At 48.8% G+C, this 22,296-nt stretch overlaps 1 protein-coding gene across 1 annotated transcript in view; it reads left to right on the forward strand.

The window, feature by feature from the left end:
- LOC138638934 (zinc finger protein ZFP2-like) overlaps positions 1-22,296 on the forward strand; it is a 125,325-nt gene that overhangs the window by 40,928 nt on the left and 62,101 nt on the right. The window contains exon 3 of the mRNA XM_069728689.1: positions 15,737-15,860. Within this exon, the coding sequence (XP_069584790.1) occupies positions 15,737-15,860 (124 nt within the window). The remainder of the gene's footprint in view (positions 1-15,736; positions 15,861-22,296) is intronic.

Genomic DNA, 22,296 nt, shown 5'->3' on the forward strand with positions numbered 1-22,296 from the left:
GAGACTGCTGGGAGATTATACAGTATACACTGGAGGATTCTGGGTGATGAGAGGAGACTGCTGGGAGATTATACAGTGTACACTGGAGGATTCTGGGTGATGAGAGGAGACTGCTGGGAGATTATACAGTATACACTGGAGGATTCTGGGTGATGAGAGGAGACTGCTGGGAGATTATACAGTATACACTGGAGGATTCTGGGTGATGAGACTGCTGGGAGATTATACAGTGTACACTGGAGGATTCTGGGTGATGAGGAGACTGCTGGGAGATTATACAGTATACACTGGAGGATTCTGGGTGATGAGAGGAGACTGCTGGGAGATTATAGAGTGTACACTGGAGGATTCTGGGTGATGAGAGGAGACTGCTGGGAGATTATACAGTGTACACTGGAGGATTCTGGGTGATGAGAGGAGACTGCTGGGAGATTATACAGTGTACACTGGAGGATTCTGGGTGATGAGAGGAGACTGCTGGGAGATTATACAGTATACACTGGAGGATTCTGGGTGATGAGAGGAGACTGCGGGGAGATTATACAGTATACAGTGGAGGATTCTGGGTGATGAGAGGAGACTGCTGGGAGATTATACAGTGTACACTAGAGGATTCTGGGTGATGGGAGGAGACTGCTGGGAGATTATACAGTGTACACTGGAGGATTCTGGGTGATGAGAGGAGACAGCTGGGAGATTATACAGTATACACTGGAGGATTCTGGGTGATGAGAGGAGACTGCTGGGAGATTATACTGTATACACTGGAGGATTCTGGGTGATGAGAGGAGACTGCTGGGAGATTATACAGTATACACTGGAGGATTCTGGGTGATGAGAGGAGACTGCTGGGAGATTATACAGTGTACACTGGAGGATTCTGGGTGATGAGAGGAGACTGCTGGGAGATTATACAGTATACACTGGAGGATTCTGGGTGATGAGAGGAGACTGCTGGGAGATTATACAGTGCATACTGGAGGATTCTGGGTGATGAGAGGAGACTGCGGGGAGATTATATAGTATACAGTGGAGGATTCTGGGTGATGGGAGGAGACTGCTGGGAGATTATACAGTATACACTGGAGGATTCTGGGTGATGAGGAGAGGAGACTGCTGGGAGATTATACAGTATACACTGGAGGATTCTGGGTGATGGGAGGAGACTGCTGGGAGATTATACAGTATACACTGGAGGATTCTGGGTGATGAGAGGAGACTGCTGGGAGATTATACAGTATACACTGGAGGATTCTGGGTGATGTGAGGAGACTGCTGGGAGATTATACAGTGTACACTGGAGGATTCTGGGTGATGAGGAGAGGAGACTGCTGGGAGATTATACAGTATACACTGGAGGATTCTGGGTGATGGGAGGAGACTGCTGGGAGATTATACAGTGTACACTGGAGGATTCTGGGTGATGTGAGGAGACTGCTGGGAGATTATACAGTGTACACTGGAGGATTCTGGGTGATGAGGAGAGGAGACTGCTGGGAGATTATACAGTATACACTGGAGGATTCTGGGTGATGGGAGGAGACTGCTGGGAGATTATACAGTGTACACTGGAGGATTCTGGGTGATGAGAGGAGACTGCTGGGAGATTATACAGTATACACTGGAGGATTCTGGGTGATGGGAGGAGACTGCTGGGAGATTATACAGTGTACACTGGAGGATTCTGGGTGATGAGAGGTGACTGCTGGGAGATTATACAGTATATACTGGAGGATTCTGGGTGATGAGAGGAGACTGCGGGGAGATTATACAGTATACACTGGAGGATTCTGGGTGATGGGAGGAGACTGCTGGGAGATTATACAGTATATACTGGAGGATTCTGGGTGATGGGAGGAGACTGCTGGGAGATTATACAGTGTACACTGGAGGATTCTGGGTGATGGGAGGAGACTGCTGGGAGATTATACAGTATATACTGGAGGATTCTGGGTGATGAGGAGACTGCTGGGAGATTATACAGTATACGCTGGAGGATTCTGGGTGATGAGAGGAGACTGCTGGGAGATTATACAGTATATACTGGAGGATTCTGGGTGATGAGGAGACTGCTGGGAGATTATACAGTATACACTGGAGGATTCTGGGTGATGAGAGGTGACTGCTGGGAGATTATACAGTGTACACTGGAGGATTCTGGGTGATGAGAGGAGACTGCTGGGAGATTATACAGTATACACTGGAGGATTCTGGGTGATGAGAGGAGACTGCTGGGAGATTATACAGTATACACTGGAGGATTCTGGGTGATGGGAGGAGACTGCTGGGAGATTATACAGTATACACTGGAGGATTCTGGGTGATGGGAAGAGACTGCTGGGAGATTATACAGTGTACACTGGAGGATTCTGGGTGATGAGAGGAGGCTGCTGGGAGATTATACAATATACACTGGAGGATTCTGGGTGATGAGAGGAGGCTGCTGGGAGATTATACAGTATACACTGGAGGATTCTGGGTGATGAGAGGAGACTGCTGGGAGATTATACAGTATACACTGGAGGATTCTGGGTGATGGGAGGAGACTGCTGGGAGATTATACAGTATACACTGGAGGATTCTGGGTGATGAGAGGAGGCTGCTGGGAGATTATACAGTATACACTGGAGGATTCTGGGTGATGGGAAGAGACTGCTGGGAGATTATACAGTATACACTGGAGGATTCTGGGTGATGAGAGGAGACTGCTGGGAGATTATACAGTGTACACTGGGGGATTCTGGGTGATGAGAGGAGACTGCTGGGAGATTATACAGTGTACACTGGAGGATTCTGGGTGATGAGAGGAGACTGCTGGGAGATTATACAGTATACACTGGAGGATTCTGGGTGATGGGAAGAGACTGCTGGGAGATTATACAGTATACACTGGAGGATTCTGGGTGATGAGAGGAGACTGCTGGGAGATTATACAGTATACACTGGAGGATTGTGGGTGATGAGAGGAGACTGCTGGGAGATTATACAGTATACACTGGAGTATTCTGGGTGATGGGAGGAGACTGCTGGGAGATTATACAGTATGTACTGGAGGATTCTGGGTGATGGGAAGAGACTGCTGGGAGATTATACAGTATACACTGGAGGATTCTGGGTGATGGGAGGAGACTGCTGGGAGATTATACAGTATGTACTGGAGGATTCTGGGTGATGGGAAGAGACGGCTGGGAGATTATACAGTATACACTGGAGGATTCTGGGTGATGGGAAGAGACTGCTGGGAGATTATACAGTATACACTGGAGGATTCTGGGTGATGAGAGGAGGCTGCTGGGAGATTATACAGTATACACTGGAGGATTCTGGGTGATGGGAAGAGACTGCTGGGAGATTATACAGTATACACTGGAGGATTCTGGGTGATGAGAGGAGGCTGCTGGGAGATTATACAGTATACACTGGAGGATTCTGGGTGATGGGAGGAGACTGCTGGGAGATTATACAGTATACACTGGAGGATTCTGGGTGAGAGGAGACGGCTGGGAGATTATACAGTGTACACTGGAGGATTCTGGGTGATGAGAGGAGACTGCTGGGAGATTATACAGTATACACTGGAGGATTCTGGGTGATGAGAGGAGACTGCGGGGAGATTATACAGTATACACTGGAGGATTCTGGGTGATGAGAGGAGACTGCTGGGAGATTATACAGTGTACACTGGAGGATTCTGGGTGATGAGAGGAGACTGCTGGGAGATTATACAGTATACACTGGAGGATTCTGGGTGATGAGAGGAGACTGCTGGGAGATTATACAGTGTACACTGGAGGATTCTGGGTGATGAGAGGAGACTGCTGGGAGATTATACAGTATACACTGGAGGATTCTGGGTGATGAGGAGACTGCTGGGAGATTATACAGTATACACTGGAGGATTCTGGGTGATGAGAGGAGACTGCTGGGAGATTATACAGTATACACTGGAGGATTCTGGGTGATGGGAAGAGACTGCTGGGAGATTATACAGTGTACACTGGAGGATTCTGGGTGATGAGAGGAGGCTGCTGGGAGATTTTACAATATACACTGGAGGATTCTGGGTGATGAGAGGAGGCTGCTGGGAGATTATACAGTATACACTGGAGGATTCTGGGTGATGAGAGGAGACTGCTGGGAGATTATACAGTATACACTGGAGGATTCTGGGTGATGAGAGGAGACTGCTGGGAGCTTATACAGTATACACTGGAGGATTCTGGGTGATGGGAAGAGACTGCTGGGAGATTATACAGTATACGCTGGAGGATTCTGGGTGATGAGGAGAGGAGACTGCTGGGAGATTATACAGTATAAACTGGAGGATTCTGGGTGATGGGAGGAGACTGCTGGGAGATTATACAGTATACACTGGAGGATTCTGGGTGATGAGAGGAGACTGCTGGGAGATTATACAGTATACACTGGAGGATTCTGGGTGAGAGGAGACGGCTGGGAGATTATACAGTGTACACTGGAGGATTCTGGGTGATGAGAGGAGACTGCTGGGAGATTATACAGTGTACACTGGAGGATTCTGGGTGATGAGAGGAGACTGCTGGGAGATTATACAGTATACACTGGAGGATTCTGGGTGATGAGAGGAGACTGCGGGGAGATTATACAGTATACACTGGAGGATTCTGGGTGAGAGGAGACGGCTGGGAGATTATACAGTATACACTGGAGGATTCTGGGTGATGAGAGGAGACTGCTGGGAGATTATACAGTACACACTGGAGGATTCTGGGTGATGAGCGGAGACTGCTGGGAGATTACACTGGAGGATTCTGGGTGATGAGCGGAGACTGCTGGGAGATTATACAGTATACACTGGAGGATTCTGGGTGATGAGAGGAGACTGCTGGGAGATTATACAGTATACACTGGAGGATTCTGGGTGATGAGAGGAGACTGCTGGGAGATTATACAGTATACACTGGAGGATTCTGGGTGATGAGAGGAGACTGCTGGGAGATTATACAGTATACACTGGAGGATTCTGGGTGATGAGAGGAGACTGCTGGGAGATTATACAGTATACACTGGAGGATTCTGGATGATGAGAGGAGACTGCTGGGAGATTATACAGTATACACTGGAGGATTCTGGGTGATGAGAGGAGACTGCTGGGAGATTATACAGTGTACACTGGAGGATTCTGGGTGATGAGAGGAGGCTGCTGGGAGATTATACAGTATACGCTGGAGGATTCTGGGTGATGAGAGGAGGCTGCTGGGAGATTATACAGTATACACTGGAGGATTCTGGGTGATGAGAGGAGACTGCTGGGAGATTATACAGTATACACTGGAGGATTCTGGGTGATGAGAGGAGACTGCTGGGAGATTATACAGTATATACTGGAGGATTCTGGGTGATGAGAGGAGACTGCTGGGAGATTATACAGTATACACTGGAGGATTCTGGGTGATGAGCGGAGAGGAGACTGCTGGGAGATTATACAGTATACACTGGAGGATTCTGGGTGATGGGAAGAGACTGCTGGGAGATTATACAGTGTACACTGGAGGATTCTGGGTGATGAGAGGAGACTGCTGGGAGATTATACAGTATACACTGGAGGATTCTGGGTGATGAGAGGAGACTGCTGGGAGATTATACAGTATACACTGGAGGATTCTGGGTGATGAGCGGAGAGGAGACTGCTGGGAGATTATACAGTATACACTGGAGGATTCTGGGTGATGGGAAGAGACTGCTGGGAGATTATACAGTGTACACTGGAGGATTCTGGGTGATGAGAGGAGACTGCTGGGAGATTATACAGTATACACTGGAGGATTCTGGGTGATGAGAGTAAGCTGCTGGGAGATTATACAGTATACACTGGAGGATTCTGGGTGATGAGGAGACTGCTGGGAGATTATACAGTATACACTGGAGGATTCTGGGTGATGAGAGGAGACTGCGGGGAGATTATACAGTATACACTGGAGGATTCTGGGTGAGAGGAGACGGCTGGGAGATTATATAGTGTACACTGGAGGATTCTGGGTGATGAGAGGAGACTGCTGGGAGATTATACAGTATACACTGGAGGATTCTGGGTGAGAGGAGACGGCTGGGAGATTATACAGTGTACACTGGAGGATTCTGGGTGATGAGAGGAGGCTGCTGGGAGATTATACAGTATACACTGGAGGATTCTGGGTGATGAGAGGAGACTGCTGGGAGATTGTACAGTATACACTGGAGGATTCTGGGTGATGAGAGGAGACTGCTGGGAGATTATACAGTATACACTGGAGGATTCTGGGTGATGAGAGGAGACTGCTGGGAGATTATATAGTATACACTGGAGGATTCTGGGTGATGAGAGGAGACTGCTGGGAGATTATACAGTGTACACTGGAGGATTCTGGGTGATGAGAGGAGGCTGCTGGGAGATTACACTGGAGGATTCTGGGTGATGAGAGGAGACTGCTGGGAGATTATACAGTATACACTGGAGGATTCTGGGTGATGAGAGGAGACTGCTGGGAGATTATACAGTATACACTGGAGGATTCTGGGTGATGAGAGGAGACTGCTGGGAGATTATATAGTATACACTGGAGGATTCTGGGTGATGAGAGGAGACTGCTGGGAGATTATACAGTGTACACTGGAGGATTCTGGGTGATGAGAGGAGGCTGCTGGGAGATTATACAATATACACTGGAGGATTCTGGGTGATGAGAGGAGACTGCTGGGAGATTATACAGTATACACTGGAGGATTCTGGGTGATGAGGAGAGGAGACTGCTGGGAGATTATACAGTATAAACTGGAGGATTCTGGGTGATGGGAGGAGACTGCTGGGAGATTATACAGTATACACTGGAGGATTCTGGGTGAGAGGAGACGGCTTGGAGATTATACAGTGTACACTGGAGGATTCTGGGTGATGAGAGGAGACTGCTGGGAGATTATACAGTATACACTGGAGGATTCTGGGTGATGAGAGGAGACTGCTGGGAGATTATACAGTATACACTGGAGGATTCTGGGTGATGAGAGGAGACTGCTGGGAGATTATACAGTATACACTGGAGGATTCTGGGTGATGAGAGGAGACTGCTGGGAGATTATACAGTATACACTGGAGGATTCTGGGTGATGGGAAGAGACTGCTGGGAGATTATACAGTGTACACTGGAGGATTCTGGGTGATGAGAGGAGGCTGCTGGGAGATTATACAATATACACTGGAGGATTCTGGGTGATGAGAGGAGGCTGCTGGGAGATTATACAGTATACACTGGAGGATTCTGGGTGATGAGAGGAGACTGCTGGGAGATTATACAGTATACACTGGAGGATTCTGGGTGATGAGCGGAGAGGAGACTGCTGGGAGATTATACAGTATACACTGGAGGATTCTGGGTGATGGGAAGAGACTGCTGGGAGATTATACAGTGTACACTGGAGGATTCTGGGTGATGAGAGGAGACTGCTGGGAGATTATACAGTATACACTGGAGGATTCTGGGTGATGAGGAGAGGAGACTGCTGGGAGATTATACAGTATACACTGGAGGATTCTGGGTGATGAGAGGAGACTGCTGAGAGATTATACAGTATACACTGGAGGATTCTGGGTGATGAGAGGAGACTGCTGGGAGATTATACAGTATACACTGGAGGATTCTGGGTGATGAGGAGACTGCTGGGAGATTATACAGTGTACACTGGAGGATTCTGGGTGATGGGAGGAGACTGCTGGGAGATTATACAGTGTACACTGGAGGATTCTGGGTGATGAGGAGACTGCTGGGAGATTATACAGTATACACTGGAGGATTCTAGGTGATGAGGAGACTGCTGGGAGATTATACAGTGTACACTGGAGGATTCTGGGTGATGAGAGGAGACTGCTGGGAGATTATACAGTGTACACTGGAGGATTCTGGGTGATGAGAGGAGACTGCTGGGAGATTATATAGTATACACTGGAGGATTCTGGGTGATGAGAGGAGACTGCTGGGAGATTATACAGTGTACACTGGAGGATTCTGGGTGATGAGAGGAGGCTGCTGGGAGATTATACAGTATACACTGGAGGATTCTGGGTGATGAGGAGAGGAGACTGCTGGGAGATTATACAGTGTACACTGGAGGATTCTGGGTGATGAGACTGCTGGGAGATTATACAGTATACACTGGAGGATTCTGGGTGATGAGGAGAGGAGACTGCTGGGAGATTATACAGTATACACTGGAGGATTCTGGGTGATGAGAGGAGACTGCTGGGAGATTATACAGTATACACTGGAGGATTCTGGGTGATGAGAGGAGACTGCTGGGAGATTATACAGTATACACTGGAGGATTCCGGGTGATGAGAGGAGACTGCTGGGAGATTATACAGTATACACTGGAGGATTCTGGGTGATGAGGAGAGGAGACTGCTGGGAGATTATACAGTATACACTGGAGGATTCTGGGTGATGAGAGGAGACAGCTGGGAGATTATACAGTATACACTGGAGGATTCTGGGTGATGAGAGGAGACTGCTGGGAGATTATACAGTATACACTGGAGGATTCCGGGTGATGAGAGGAGACTGCTGGGAGATTATACAGTGTACACTGGAGGATTCTGGGTGATGAGGGGAGACTGCTGGGAGATTATACAGTATACACTGGAGGATTCCGGGTGATGAGAGGAGACTGCTGGGAGATTATACAGTGTACACTGGAGGATTCTGGGTGGTGAGAGGAGACTGCTGGGAGATTATACAGTGTACACTGGAGGATTCTGGGTGATGAGAGGTGACTGCTGGGAGATTATACAGTATACACTGGAGGATTCCGGGTGATGAGAGGAGACTGCTGGGAGATTATACAGTATACACTGGAGGATTCTGGGTGGTGAGAGGAGACTGCTGGGAGATTATACAGTATACACTGGAGGATTCTGGGTGAAGAGAGGAGACTGCTGGGAGATTATACAGTATACACTGGAGGATTCCGGGTGATGAGAGGAGACTGCTGGGAGATTATACAGTATACACTGGAGGATTCTGGGTGGTGAGAGGAGACTGCTGGGAGATTATACAGTATACACTGGAGGATTCTGGGTGATGAGAGGAGACTGCTGGGAGATTATACAGTATACACTGGAGGATTCTGGGTGATGAGGAGACTGCTGGGAGATTATACAGTGTACACTGGAGGATTCTGGGTGATGAGGAGACTGCTGGGAGATTATACAGTGTACACTGGAGGATTCTGGGTGATGAGGAGACTGCTGGGAGATTATACAGTGTACACTGGAGGATTCTGGGTGATGAGGAGACTGCTGGGAGATTATACAGTATACACTGGGGGATTCTGGGTGATGAGGGGGGACTGCTGGGAGATTATACAGTATACACTGGAGGATTCTGGGTGATGAGAGGAGACTGCTGGGAGATTATACAGTATACACTGGAGGATTCTGGGTGATGAGAGGAGACTGCTGGGAGATTATACAGTATACACTGGGGGATTCTGGGTGATGAGAGGAGACTGCTGGGAGATTATACAGTATACACTGGAGGATTCTGGGTGATGAGAGGAGACTGCTGGGAGATTATACAGTATACACTGGAGGATTCTGGGTGATGAGGAGACTGCTGGGAGATTATACAGTGTACACTGGAGGATTCTGGGTGATGAGGAGACTGCTGGGAGATTATACAGTATACACTGGGGGATTCTGGGTGATGAGGGGGGACTGCTGGGAGATTATACAGTATACACTGGAGGATTCTGGGTGATGAGAGGAGACTGCTGGGAGATTATACAGTATACACTGGAGGATTCTGGGTGAGGAGAGGAGACTTCTGGGAGATTATACAGTGTACACTGGAGGATTCTGGGTGATGAGGAGACTGCTGGGAGATTATACAGTATACACTGGAGGATTCTGGGTGATGAGCGGAGACTGCGGGGAGATTACACTGGAGGATTCTGGGTGATGAGAGAAGACTGCTGGGAGATTATACTATGTACACTGGAGTATTCTGGGTGATGAGAGGAGACTGCTGGGAGATTATACAGTTTACACTGGAGGATTCTGGGTGATGAGAGGAGACTGCTGGGGGATTATACAGTTTACACTGGAGGATTCTGGGTGATGAGAGGAGACTGCTGGGGGATTATACACTGGAGGATTCTGGGTGATGGGAGGAGGCTGCTGGGAGATTATACAGTATACACTGGAGGATTCTGGGTGATGAGAGGAGACTGCTGGGAGATTATACAGTATACACTGGAGGATTCTGGGTGATGAGAGGAGACTGCTGGGAGATTGTACAGTATACACTGGAGGATTCTGGGTGATGAGAGGAGGCTGCTGGGAGATTATACAGTATACACTGGAGGATTCCGGGTGATGAGAGGAGACTGCTGGGAGATTATACAGTATACACTGGAGGATTCTGGGTGAGGAGAGGAGACTTCTGGGAGATTATACAGTATACACTGGAGGATTCTGGGTGAGGAGAGGAGACTTCTGGGAGATTATACAGTATACACTGGAGGATTCTGGGTGATGAGAGGAGACTGCTGGGGGATTATACAGTTTACACTGGAGGATTCTGGGTGATGAGAGGAGACTGCTGGGAGATTATACAGTATACACTGGAGGATTCTGGGTGATGAGAGGAGACTGCTGGGGGATTATACAGTATACACTGGAGGATTCTGGGTGATGAGAGGAGACTGCTGGGAGATTATACAGTATACACTGGAGGATTCTGGGTGATGAGAGGAGACTGCTGGGAGATTGTACAGTGTACACTGGAGGATTCTGCATAGCTCCCAACCGTCCCTCATTGTGCGGGATTTGTTATGATCTGGTGACCTTGGAGCAGCATGAAAACTTTCACTGGAGTAGGTGGTAACTATACTGATCACAAACCCTGATCTTATCACCGCACTAGAAGTAGCCGTGGGGTGTGCCTAACAAATCCTAGACACCTCGACACAGCCGGAGGACTAAATACCCCTATAGATGGAAATAGGAATACTATCTTGCCTCAGAGCAGAACCCCAAAGGATAGGCAGCCCCCCACAAATAATGACTGTGAGTAGTAGAGGAAAAGACACACGCAGGCAGGAAACAGGATATAGCAAAAGAGGCCACTTCTAGCTAAATAGGAAAGGATAGGACAGGATACTAAGCGGTCAGTATAAAAATCGCTGTGCCCGTCGCTGATTGGTCGAGGCCTGGCGGCCTCGACCAATCAGAGAGGCGGGATTTCCAGGACAGACAGACGGAAAAACCCTTAGGCAATTATATATATATAGATACACTGGAGGATTCTGGGTGATGAGAGGAGACTGCTGGGAGATTATACAGTATACACTGGAAGATTATGGGCAGGGGCTGACTGGCAAATTTTGGCCTGGGGGGCAAGCACACAGCAGTGGCCCATGAGTAGTGGCTCATCCTTAAAGGGGTTGTCGGATCTTATGCTACATGTCTACAGACACTATGTGTGAATCTTCATATCGTGCGCTATGAAGATTCTCTGGTGCCGGCAACAGGTGGTCGTGTGACTGCAAGCATGCGATATATATATTCCCAGCCACATTTCGACTAGACTGTTTTGGGCCTTGTTCAATACAGTTGCATTAGGCCATGCAAGTCTAGTCGGCATGTGACCGCATGTATGCAAATCACAAACTTACAGCCACATACCCGCCAAATGACCACAGCACTGCCAGCAATGTGAGAAGCCCATGTCTGCAGTCCAAATAATGACATAGTGAATGCACCAATGACACATACACAGCCTCACTGTATAATGACACACACACGCACAGCCCCACTGTATAATGACAGACACACAGCCACACTGTATAATGACACGCACAGCCCCACTGTATGACACACACACGCACAGCTCCACTGTGTAATGACACACACACGCACAGCCACACTGTATAATGACACCCACACAGCCCCACTGTATAATGACACACACACGCACAGCCACACTGTATAATGACACACACACAGCCCCACTGTATAATGACAGGCACATGCACAGCCCCACTGTATAATGACACACACACACATAGCCCCACTGTATAATGACACACACACACATAGCCCCACTGTATAATGACACACACACACACAGCCCCACTGTATAATGACAGGCACATGCACAGCCCCACTGTATAATGACACACACACACATAGCCCCACTGTATAATGACACACACACACACAGCCACACTGTATAATGACAGGCACACGCACAGCCCCACTGTATAATGACACACACACACGCACAGCCCCACTGTATAATGACCCACACACACAGCCCCACTGTATGACACACACACATAGCCCCACTGTATAATGACACACACACGCACAGCCACACTGTATAATGACACACACAGCTCCACTGTATAATGACACCCACACAGCCCCACTGTATAATGACACACACACGCACAGCCACACTGTATAATGACACACACACAGCCCCACTGTATAATGACAGGCACATGCACAGCCCCACTGTATAATAACAGGCACACACAGCCCCACTGTATAATGACACACACACGCACAGCCCCACTGTATAATGACACACACACACGCACAGCCCCACTGTATAATGACACACACACACATAGCCCCACTGTATAATGACACACACGCACAGCCCCACTGTATGATGACACACACGCACAGCCCCACTGTATAATGACACACACACACATAGCCCCACTGTATAATGACACACACGAACAGCCCCACTGTATAATGACACACACGCACAGCCCCACTGTATAATGACACACACGTACAGCCCCACTGTATAATGACACACACGCACAACCCCACTGTGTAATGACACACACGTACAGCCCCACTGTATAATGACACACACACGCACAGCCCCACTGTATAATGACAGGCACACGCACAGCCCCACTGTATAATGTCAGGCACACGCATGGCCCCACTGTATGACAGGCACACACACGGCCCCACTGTATAATGACACACGCACGCAGCTCACACACGCATGCAGCTCACACACACACGCAGCTCACACACACACGCAGCTCACACACACACGCACAGCCCCACTGTATAATGACATACCCACACAGCCCCACTGTATGACGCACATGTACAGCCCCACTGTATAATGACACACACACGCACAGCCCCACTGTATAATGACACACACACGCACAGCCCCACTGTATAATGACACACATACACAGCCCCACTGTATAATGACACACACACGCACAGCCCCACTGTATAATGACACACACATGCACAGCCCCACTGTATAATGACACACACGCACAGCCCCACTGTATAATGACACACACACACAGCCCCACTGTATAATGACACACATAGCCCCACTGTATAATGACACCCACACAGCCCCACTGTATAATGACACGCACAGCCCTACTGTATAATGACAGGCACACGCACGGCCCCACTGTATAATGACAGGCACACGCACGGCCCCACTGTATAATGACACACGCACGCAGCTCACACACGCACGCAGCTCACACACACACGCAGCTCACACACACACGCAGCTCACACACACACGCAGCTCACACACACGCACAGCCCCACTGTATGACATACCTATAAAGCCCCACTGTATGACGCACATGTACAGCCCCACTATATAATGACACACACACGCACAGCCCCACTGTATAATGACACACACAGCCCCACTGTATAATGACACCGACACACACAGCCCCACTGTATAATGACACACACACACAGCCCCACTGTATAATGACACACACACACACAGCCCCACTGTATAATGACACACACAGCCCCACTGTATAATGACACCGACACACACAGCCCCACTGTATGACACACACACACAGCCCCACTGTATAATGACACACACACACACAGCCCCACTGTATAATGACAGGCACACGCAAAGCCCCACTGTATAATGACAGGCACACGCACGGCCCCACTGTATAATGACTCACAAACGCACGCAGCTCACACACGCACGCAGCTCACACACGCACGCAGCTCACACACGCACGCAGCTCACAGACGCACGCAGCTCACACACACACGCAGCTCACACACACACGCAGCTCACACACACACGCAGCTCACACACACACGCAGCTCACACACACAGCTCACACACACGCACAGCCCCACTGTATAATGACATACCAATAAAGCCCCACTGTATGACACACATGTACAGCCCCACTGCATGACACACACACACACGCACAGCCCCACTGTATAATGACACACACGCACAGCCCCACTGTATAATGACACACACACGCACAGCCCCACGGTATAATGACACGCACACAGCCCCACTGTATAATGACACGCACACAGCCCCACTGTATAATGACAGGCACACGCACAGCCCCACTGTATAATGACAGGCACACGCACAACCCCACTGTATAATGACACGCACACGCACAACCCCACTGTATAATGACACGCACACGCACAACCCCACTGTATAATGACACGCACACGCACGGCCCCACTGTATAATGATGGGCACATGCAGCTCACACGCACATGCAGCTCACACGCACACGCAGCTCACGCACACGCAGCTCACACGCACACACAGCTCACACACAGACGCAGCTCACACACAGACAGCTCACACACACGCAGCTCACACACACACAGCTCACACACACACGCAGCTCACACACACACGCACAGCCCCACTGTATAATGACACACCCACACAGTCCCACTGTATAATGACACGCACAGCCCCACTGTATAATGACACGCACACACACACAGCCCCACTGTATAATGACAGGCACACGCAGCTCACGCGCACGCAGCTCACGCGCACGCAGCTCACACGCACGCAGTTCGCACGCACACAGCTCACACACATGCAGCTCACACACACACACGCACGCAGCTCACAAACACACGCATGCAGCTCACACACACACGCACGCAGCTCACACACACACTCTCCTCACACACACACACACTCTCCTCATACACACACACTCTCCTCATACACACACTCTCCTCATACACACATACACACTCTCCTCATACACACACACACACACTCTCCTCATACACACATCACACACTCTCCTCTGTGATGCAGGGGCGGCTGATGTCCATGTGCAGCTCTTCAGTTTCTCCTGCTCAGAGCTCTGCACTGTCCCGGCACTTCCCCCGTCTCTCCTTCTCTGCCGGGATGGCAGATGAGAGCAGGAGAAGCTGAAGCTCCGTGCACACACAGGCCGGTATGCTGACCTTTCATCTTGGCTGCTGGCTCTCTCCCTCAGAGACAGTGGCAGTGACGCTTAGGAGCTTGCTCATCGCATACCCCTGCAGCCTGCATGTCAGGGCTGCTAGCGGGATGACACCACCGCGCACTACAGGTGCGCTATGTATTAGTCACTGCCAGTCCTCCAGCAGCCCTGTGCAGCTGCTTAGACACCGGCCCGGGGGGCATATGCATTTCTGCCACCCGGCCCAGCCCGCGCCTGATTATGGGTGATGAGAGGAGACTGCTGGGAGATTATACAGTATACACTGGAGGATTCTGGGTGATGAGGAGACTGCTGGGAGATTATACAGTATACACTGGAGGATTCTGGGTGATGAGAGGAGACTGCTGGGAGATTATACAGTGTACACTGGAGGATTCTGGGTAATGTCGGTCTTATTGGTTGACAGGTTCCTCTCAGGTGTCAGGACGTCGCTCTCTATTTCTCTATGGAGGAGTGGGATTTTTTAGAAGGACACCGGGATCTGTACATGGACCTCTCGGTTGAGGAGCACCAGTCGGTCACATCACTTGGTAGGTGTAGATCTGTCTTTCTATCACGTCTCTGTCTTTGGGCTAAGATTAATTGTAGCTTCTTTCGAAAAGGCTCCTTTGGCCTTGGCATCCCTAGTATATTAGTACGTTGTGCACTCTGGGGTGGTCCACTGGTTAGTACACCGTGTGGCCTATAGAGTCATCCAGTGGAAGCCATTAGGTTTGGTACGTTTGAATATCGAGCTGCTCAGTACCTCAGAAGTGGTAATCCTGGGAGTCTAAACTGACAGTGCATGGGAAACCTGCTCCGCGATATGGCACTTTTGCACAGCACTTCTCTATCAAACACATTTAAGCACACACCATGGCAAGGATCGGGAAATTTTTAAATTTCCCGGCGGGCTGTCCGGTCAGTATCTTACTGTAAACATCTACCACTATTTATTTTATTTGTTTTTCACTGTGTGTTCCTTTTTGCCATGTGTCCTGCGTCAAGGACTTCTTGAAATGTTGTTCCCTTATGGGTTCCCTCGAACAGTCAAGGGGGGAGTGTGCAGCCATCAGGTTCCACTCCCTTTTGCACAACCCCAGGCTCCCCTCCTTCAAGAGAAGAGCCAGTTTTAGAAATTGGCTCCTGATTTCACTTGGGTGGCAGACTGGGTGATTGTCGGGAACACTTTTTGGACTTTCTTTGATCTGGGGCAAAACAGAAGCCACTAGTCCTGGTTCCTCACTGCTGTCTTCTGGCTCAGTTGGATAGAGATTGGCCTCCTTTTGTAGTGGGCTGTGATAGACTGCATTCTTGTGCACTGTTCTTGGATGTAGCATGATCACATTTTTCAGAGCATCTGGGTGAAGAGAACACTATTTCGGGCTTTTATTAAAGAGCTGTTTTTTTCCTTGGGTTATTTGTAATCACCTATATGTTTGAATATTGTGAGATAGTGCTACCTGAGTCGATTGGAGGACACTTGTTGGCAACAGGATTAAAGCACTCAGGCACGGTTTCTCACAAATAACAGTCTATCCGGTTTATTTACACTCATAAACCGTGTCACAAACAGTTCACTATATACATCAACGAAACACATTAGCCACTGACAGTCTGTTCCAATGGCAGAGGCTTTTCTGTCCGTAACCCCCTTTATCTGTAGTTACCTTACCGGAGCTCCTGCTCCACACTCTGACTCCGGTCAGTCCTGCTTTCCAGGGAAGTTGCTAAACTGGAATCACTGTCCTTGTGACCAGGGCTCTTCAGATAGTCCAGACCCGCAGACGGAACTGTAGCTTCTCCAACACAGTAGCCATCACAGACTCTGCAGATATGGCCTCTCCGTGCACTATTCAGGAAGTCCAGTCCCAGGCACTTCCAACACAAAGGCCATCAGTTTATGGTCTCACCCTGTGCTTCCAGGAATCTAGTCCACTCCAGGACATTCCAACACACTAACCATTCAGTCCATGGTCTCACCACGTGGCTCCTGGAATCCAGTCCACTCCAGGACATTCCAGCACACTGAACATTCTGTCCATACAGTCTGAACCATGTGACCAAACCCTGGTCACATTATGTAGCTGTAACCACCCCCATAGGTGGGAGGTGTGTGTCCCTCCCAGCTCTCCTACTAACCCTGCAAGCCTCCATTTTAACTATACAAATACTTGTGGGATTACAGGTCCCAGAACAACAATACTAGAGGCTTACAGCGCAGACTCCCTCTGCGACACATGCCGGCCATTTACAATCATGCCGGACAGTGTTTCATTATCACTACTAAAATACTAGTCGGGTGACAGTGGTCGAATTCTCCTCTTTATCAATCTTCTCAGATGGTGTAATTTGTTCAGCCCCTTTGCCTCGTTTGCGTCTCCAGGGACAGGAGGAAGAGTTGCCACTTGTACCTGAGTAAGCTTTACTGCACTCTTTTCCACTTTAGTCACCGTCTGAAAGGGAGTCACCACCACCCGATCGGTCATCCTGGAACCAACGGTCTCCATTTCAAACTGTGTCGGATCCTAATACTGGAGCTTCCCCATCTTCAATGGTCACACCTTTGGTCACCTCTGACAAGTCCCAGAGTTGGTCAGACCCACACTTCCGTCCAGTCATACGTTCTGGTATGACTACCACATTCATCCTGACTTCACCTTGTGGAGCACTGTCGTTCCATTGTGTCAGTACTTCTGTCAGCACACCATTGTACTCAGCCCTAACGGTTGCTACTGGCAATGACATGTCACAGTCACCCCCGGAGTCTGTGTCACACCCCACAGTTTGGTGAACCCTCAAGTTCCTCTCTATATGGGACTTATATCTCTGGACCAGATATTACCACCCTACTAACCAGAATACCTCAATGTCTGTCCGCTATTTCATCCTTCTTCTCCGCTAGATTTCTAAAACTTAACATGGACAAAACAGAATTCATTGTCTTTCCCCCATCTCATGCGACCCCCCCCCCCAATGAACCTATCCATTACAGTAAACGGCTGCCCACTCTCCCCAGTCCCACAAGCCCGCTGTCTTGGGGTAATCCTTGACACTGATCTCTCCTTCAAACCACATATCCAAGCCCTTTCCAATTCCTGCCGCCTTCAACTCAAAAATACTTCCTGGATCCGTTCATTCCTCAACCAAGAATCTGCAAAAACCCTAGTCCCAAACCATCTCCCGCTTTGACTACTGTAACCTCCTGCTCTGTGGCCTCCCCTTGGACACTCTTGCACCCCTCCAATCTATTCTAACCTCTGCTGCCCGAATAATCCACCTGTCCCCCCGCTATTCCCCAGCCTCTCCCCTCTGTCAATCCCTTCACTGGCTCCCCATTACCCAGAGACTCCAGTACAAAAGCCTAACCATGATATACAAAGCCATCCACATCCTGTCTCCTCCATACATCTGTGACCTCGTCTCCTGGTACTTTCCTGCATGCAACCTCCAATCCTCACAAGATCTCCTTCTCTACTCCCCTCTTATCTCCTCTTCCCACAATCGCATACAAGATTTCTCTTGCGCATCACCTCTACTCTGGAACCCTCTACCACAACACATCAGACTCTCACCTATCATCAAAACCTTCAAAAAGAACCTGAAGACCCACCTCTTCCGACAAGCCTATAACCTGCAGTAACCACCGATCGACCAAACCGCTGCATGACCTGCTCTACCCTCACCTACTGTATCCTCACCCATCCCTTGTAGATTGTGAGCCATCGTGGGCAGGGTCCTCTCTCCTCCTGTATCCTCACCCATCCCTTGTAGATTGTGAGCCTTCGCGAGCAGGGTCCTCTCTCCTCCTGTACCAGTTGTGACTTGTATTGTTCAAGATTATTGTACTTGTTTTTGTTATGTATACCCCTCCTCACATGTAAAGCGCCATGGAATAAATGGCGCTATAATAATAAATAATAATAATAATATGGGTGTCAACTCTGCTCTTTTTAACTACCACGTCATTATCAGTCATCTTGTGGTACGTCAGGTGACATCATGTCAGTAAGTTGGGCAGACATACCCTTCCCACTGGTCAACCCGACGTCTGACCGGTCAATTTTTTGAGGTATTACTCCCTTAAAGTATGCCCCCGTAACAGTAGACAGACTTCCATCCTCCTACTGTAGAGGAACACCCTCCTCCCACAAGACTGAGAACAGCATAGAGTCCCGGCCTACTATCACCAGACAAGCTAAGTTTGAGACTATGGCAGCCTCAAGACTTATGGCCCCTGACCATCTCGAGTTGTACCCAGGCCACTGAATAAACCTTAGTGTCCGCATGGATGCAGGTAACCTCGATCTTTCATTCGGACATTACAGATTTATCTTCCACAGCCCTTACTAGGGTCACCAGGCTGTTGTGAATTCTGTGGCCAAGCTCCCTCCTGTGGTCGTGAGTGGTACTGCAGCTGGTTCTGTCTATAAGCTTCCTTTGGTGGATGAGAGTGGTACTGCGGCTTCTGAGTTTCCTTCCTCAGGTGATGAGGTTAAGTCGTTAGGTGCTGCTCTATTTAACTCCACCTGGTGCTTTGATCCTGGCCTCCAGTCAATGTTCTAGTATTGGTCTTGCTTCCTCCTGGATCGTTCCTGTGGCCTCTCTATCCTGCATAAGCTAAGTTCTGCTTGTGTTATTTTTGTTTGCTATATTTTCTGTCCAGCTTGCTATATTGGTTTTTTCTTGCTTGCTGGAAGCTCTGAGACGCAGAGGGAGCACCTCCGTACCGTTAGTCGGTGCGGAGGGTCTTTTTGCCCCTCTGCGTGGTTGTTTGTAGGTTTTTGTGTTGACCGCAAAGCTATCTTTCCTATCCTCGGTCTATTCAGTAAGTCGGGCCTCACTTTGCTAAATCTATTTCATCTCTGTGTTTGTATTTCATCTTTACTCACAGTCATTATATGTGGGGGGCTGCCTTTTCCTTTGGGGAATTTCTCTGAGGCAAGGTAGGCTTATTTTTCTATCTTCAGGGCTAGTTAGTTTCTCAGGCTGTGCCGAGTTGCATAGGGAGCGTTAGGCGCAATCCACGGCTACCTCTAGTGTGGTGTGTTAGGATTAGGGATTGCGGTCAGCAGAGTTTCCACGTCTCAGAGCTTGTCCTATGTTTTTGGTAAATGTCAGGTCACCTTGTGTGCTCTGAACTTCAAGGTCCACTGTGGTTCTGAATTACCTGTTCATAACAGTACTGGAGGCCAAAAGTACTAATGCTTCTCAATAGAGGGAAAAGAGAAGTTCTGAGACCATTTTTTTTTCTTTGCACTGTGTTCTGTCTTTCTTTTCCCCTTTACATCAGGGTGGTTCAGAACACAGGTGTGGACATGGATATTCAGGGTCTGTCCTCTTTGATGGATAATCTCACTATAAGAGTACAGAACATTCAAGATTTAGTGGTTCAGAATCCTATGTTAGAACCTAAAATTCCTATTCCTGAGTTATTTTCTGGAGAGAGAGCTAAGTTTTTGAATTTTAAAAATAATTGTAAACTGTTTCTGGCTTTGAAACCCCGCTCCTCTGGTGACCCAGTTCAACAAGTTAAAATCATTATTTCTTTATTACGTGGCGACCCTCAAGACTGGGCATTTAACCTTGCGCCAGGAGATCCTGCATTATGTAATATTGATGCGTTTTTTCTGGCGCTCGGATTGCTGTACGACGAACCTAATTCAGTGGATCAGGCAGAGAAAAATTTGCTGGCTCTGTGTCAGGGTCAGGATGAGATAGAGATTTATTGTTAGAAGTTTAGAAAGTGGTCCGTGCTCACTCAATGGAATGAATCTGCGCTGGCAGCTATTTTCAGAAAGGGCCTCCAGTACTGTTATGAACAGGTAATTCAGAACCACAGTGGACCTTGAAGTTCAGAGCACACAAGGTGACCTGACATTTACCAAAAACATAGGACAAGCTCTGAGACGTGGGAACTCTGCTGACCGCAATCCCTAATCCTATCATACCACACTAGAGGTAGCCGTGGATTGCGCCTAACGCTCCCTATGCAACTCGGCACAGCCTGAGAAACTAACTAGCCCTGAAGTTAGAAAAATAAGCCTACCTTGCCTCAGAGAAATTCCCCAAAGGAAAAGGCAGCCCCCCACATATAATGACTGTGAGTAAAGATGAAATACAAACACAGAGATGAAATAGATTTAGCAAAGTGAGGCCCGACTTACTGAATAGACCGAGGATAGGAAAGATAGCTTTGCGGTCAACACAAAAACCTACAAACAACCACGCAGAGGGGCAAAAAGACCCTCCACACCGACTAACGGTACGGAGGTGCTCCCTCTGCGTCTCAGAGCTTCCAGCAAGCAAGAAAAAACCAATATAGCAAGCTGGACAGAAAATATAGCAAACAAAAATAACACAAGCAGAACTTAGCTTATGCAGGATAGAGAGGCCACAGGAACGATCCAGGAGGAAGCAAGACCAATACTAGAACATTGACTGGAGGCCAGGATCAAAGCACCAGGTGGAGTTAAATAGAGCAGCACCTAACGACTTAACCTCATCACCTGAGGAAGGAAACTCAGAAGCCGCAGTACCACTCTCATCCACCAAAGGAAGCTTATAGACAGAACCAGCCGCAGTACCACTCACGACCACAGGAGGGAGCTTGGCCACAGAATTCACAACACCAGGCTTCCCGAATCGACCAGACCAAATACTTCCTCTAACTCGGTGTTCAACTCCAGAACACACCCACATAGCCTCTTACCAGGAGGATAGTTTATATGGCAATTTGGACACTCATAGTACCATTGTCCTTGGCTACAGTCTGTCTGTACCACCCCTTTAACTTCAGGAGGCTCCACCCCTTTTTGGGTAACTAGCACTTCTCGGGACTCCTTATTGGCCAAGTAATCCACAGCACAGCATGGACATACATAGCATGAACTGCATTGCTCCTGGCTACAGTCCAATGGTGCATTCGCCACCTCTTTTTTGGCACCGCCCCTATTTGGGTTACTGCCCCTTTTTGGACTCCACGCC

This window comes from Ranitomeya imitator, chromosome 5, assembly GCF_032444005.1.
Source record: "Ranitomeya imitator isolate aRanImi1 chromosome 5, aRanImi1.pri, whole genome shotgun sequence".
In the NCBI taxonomy this organism is placed as follows: domain Eukaryota; kingdom Metazoa; phylum Chordata; class Amphibia; order Anura; family Dendrobatidae; genus Ranitomeya; species Ranitomeya imitator.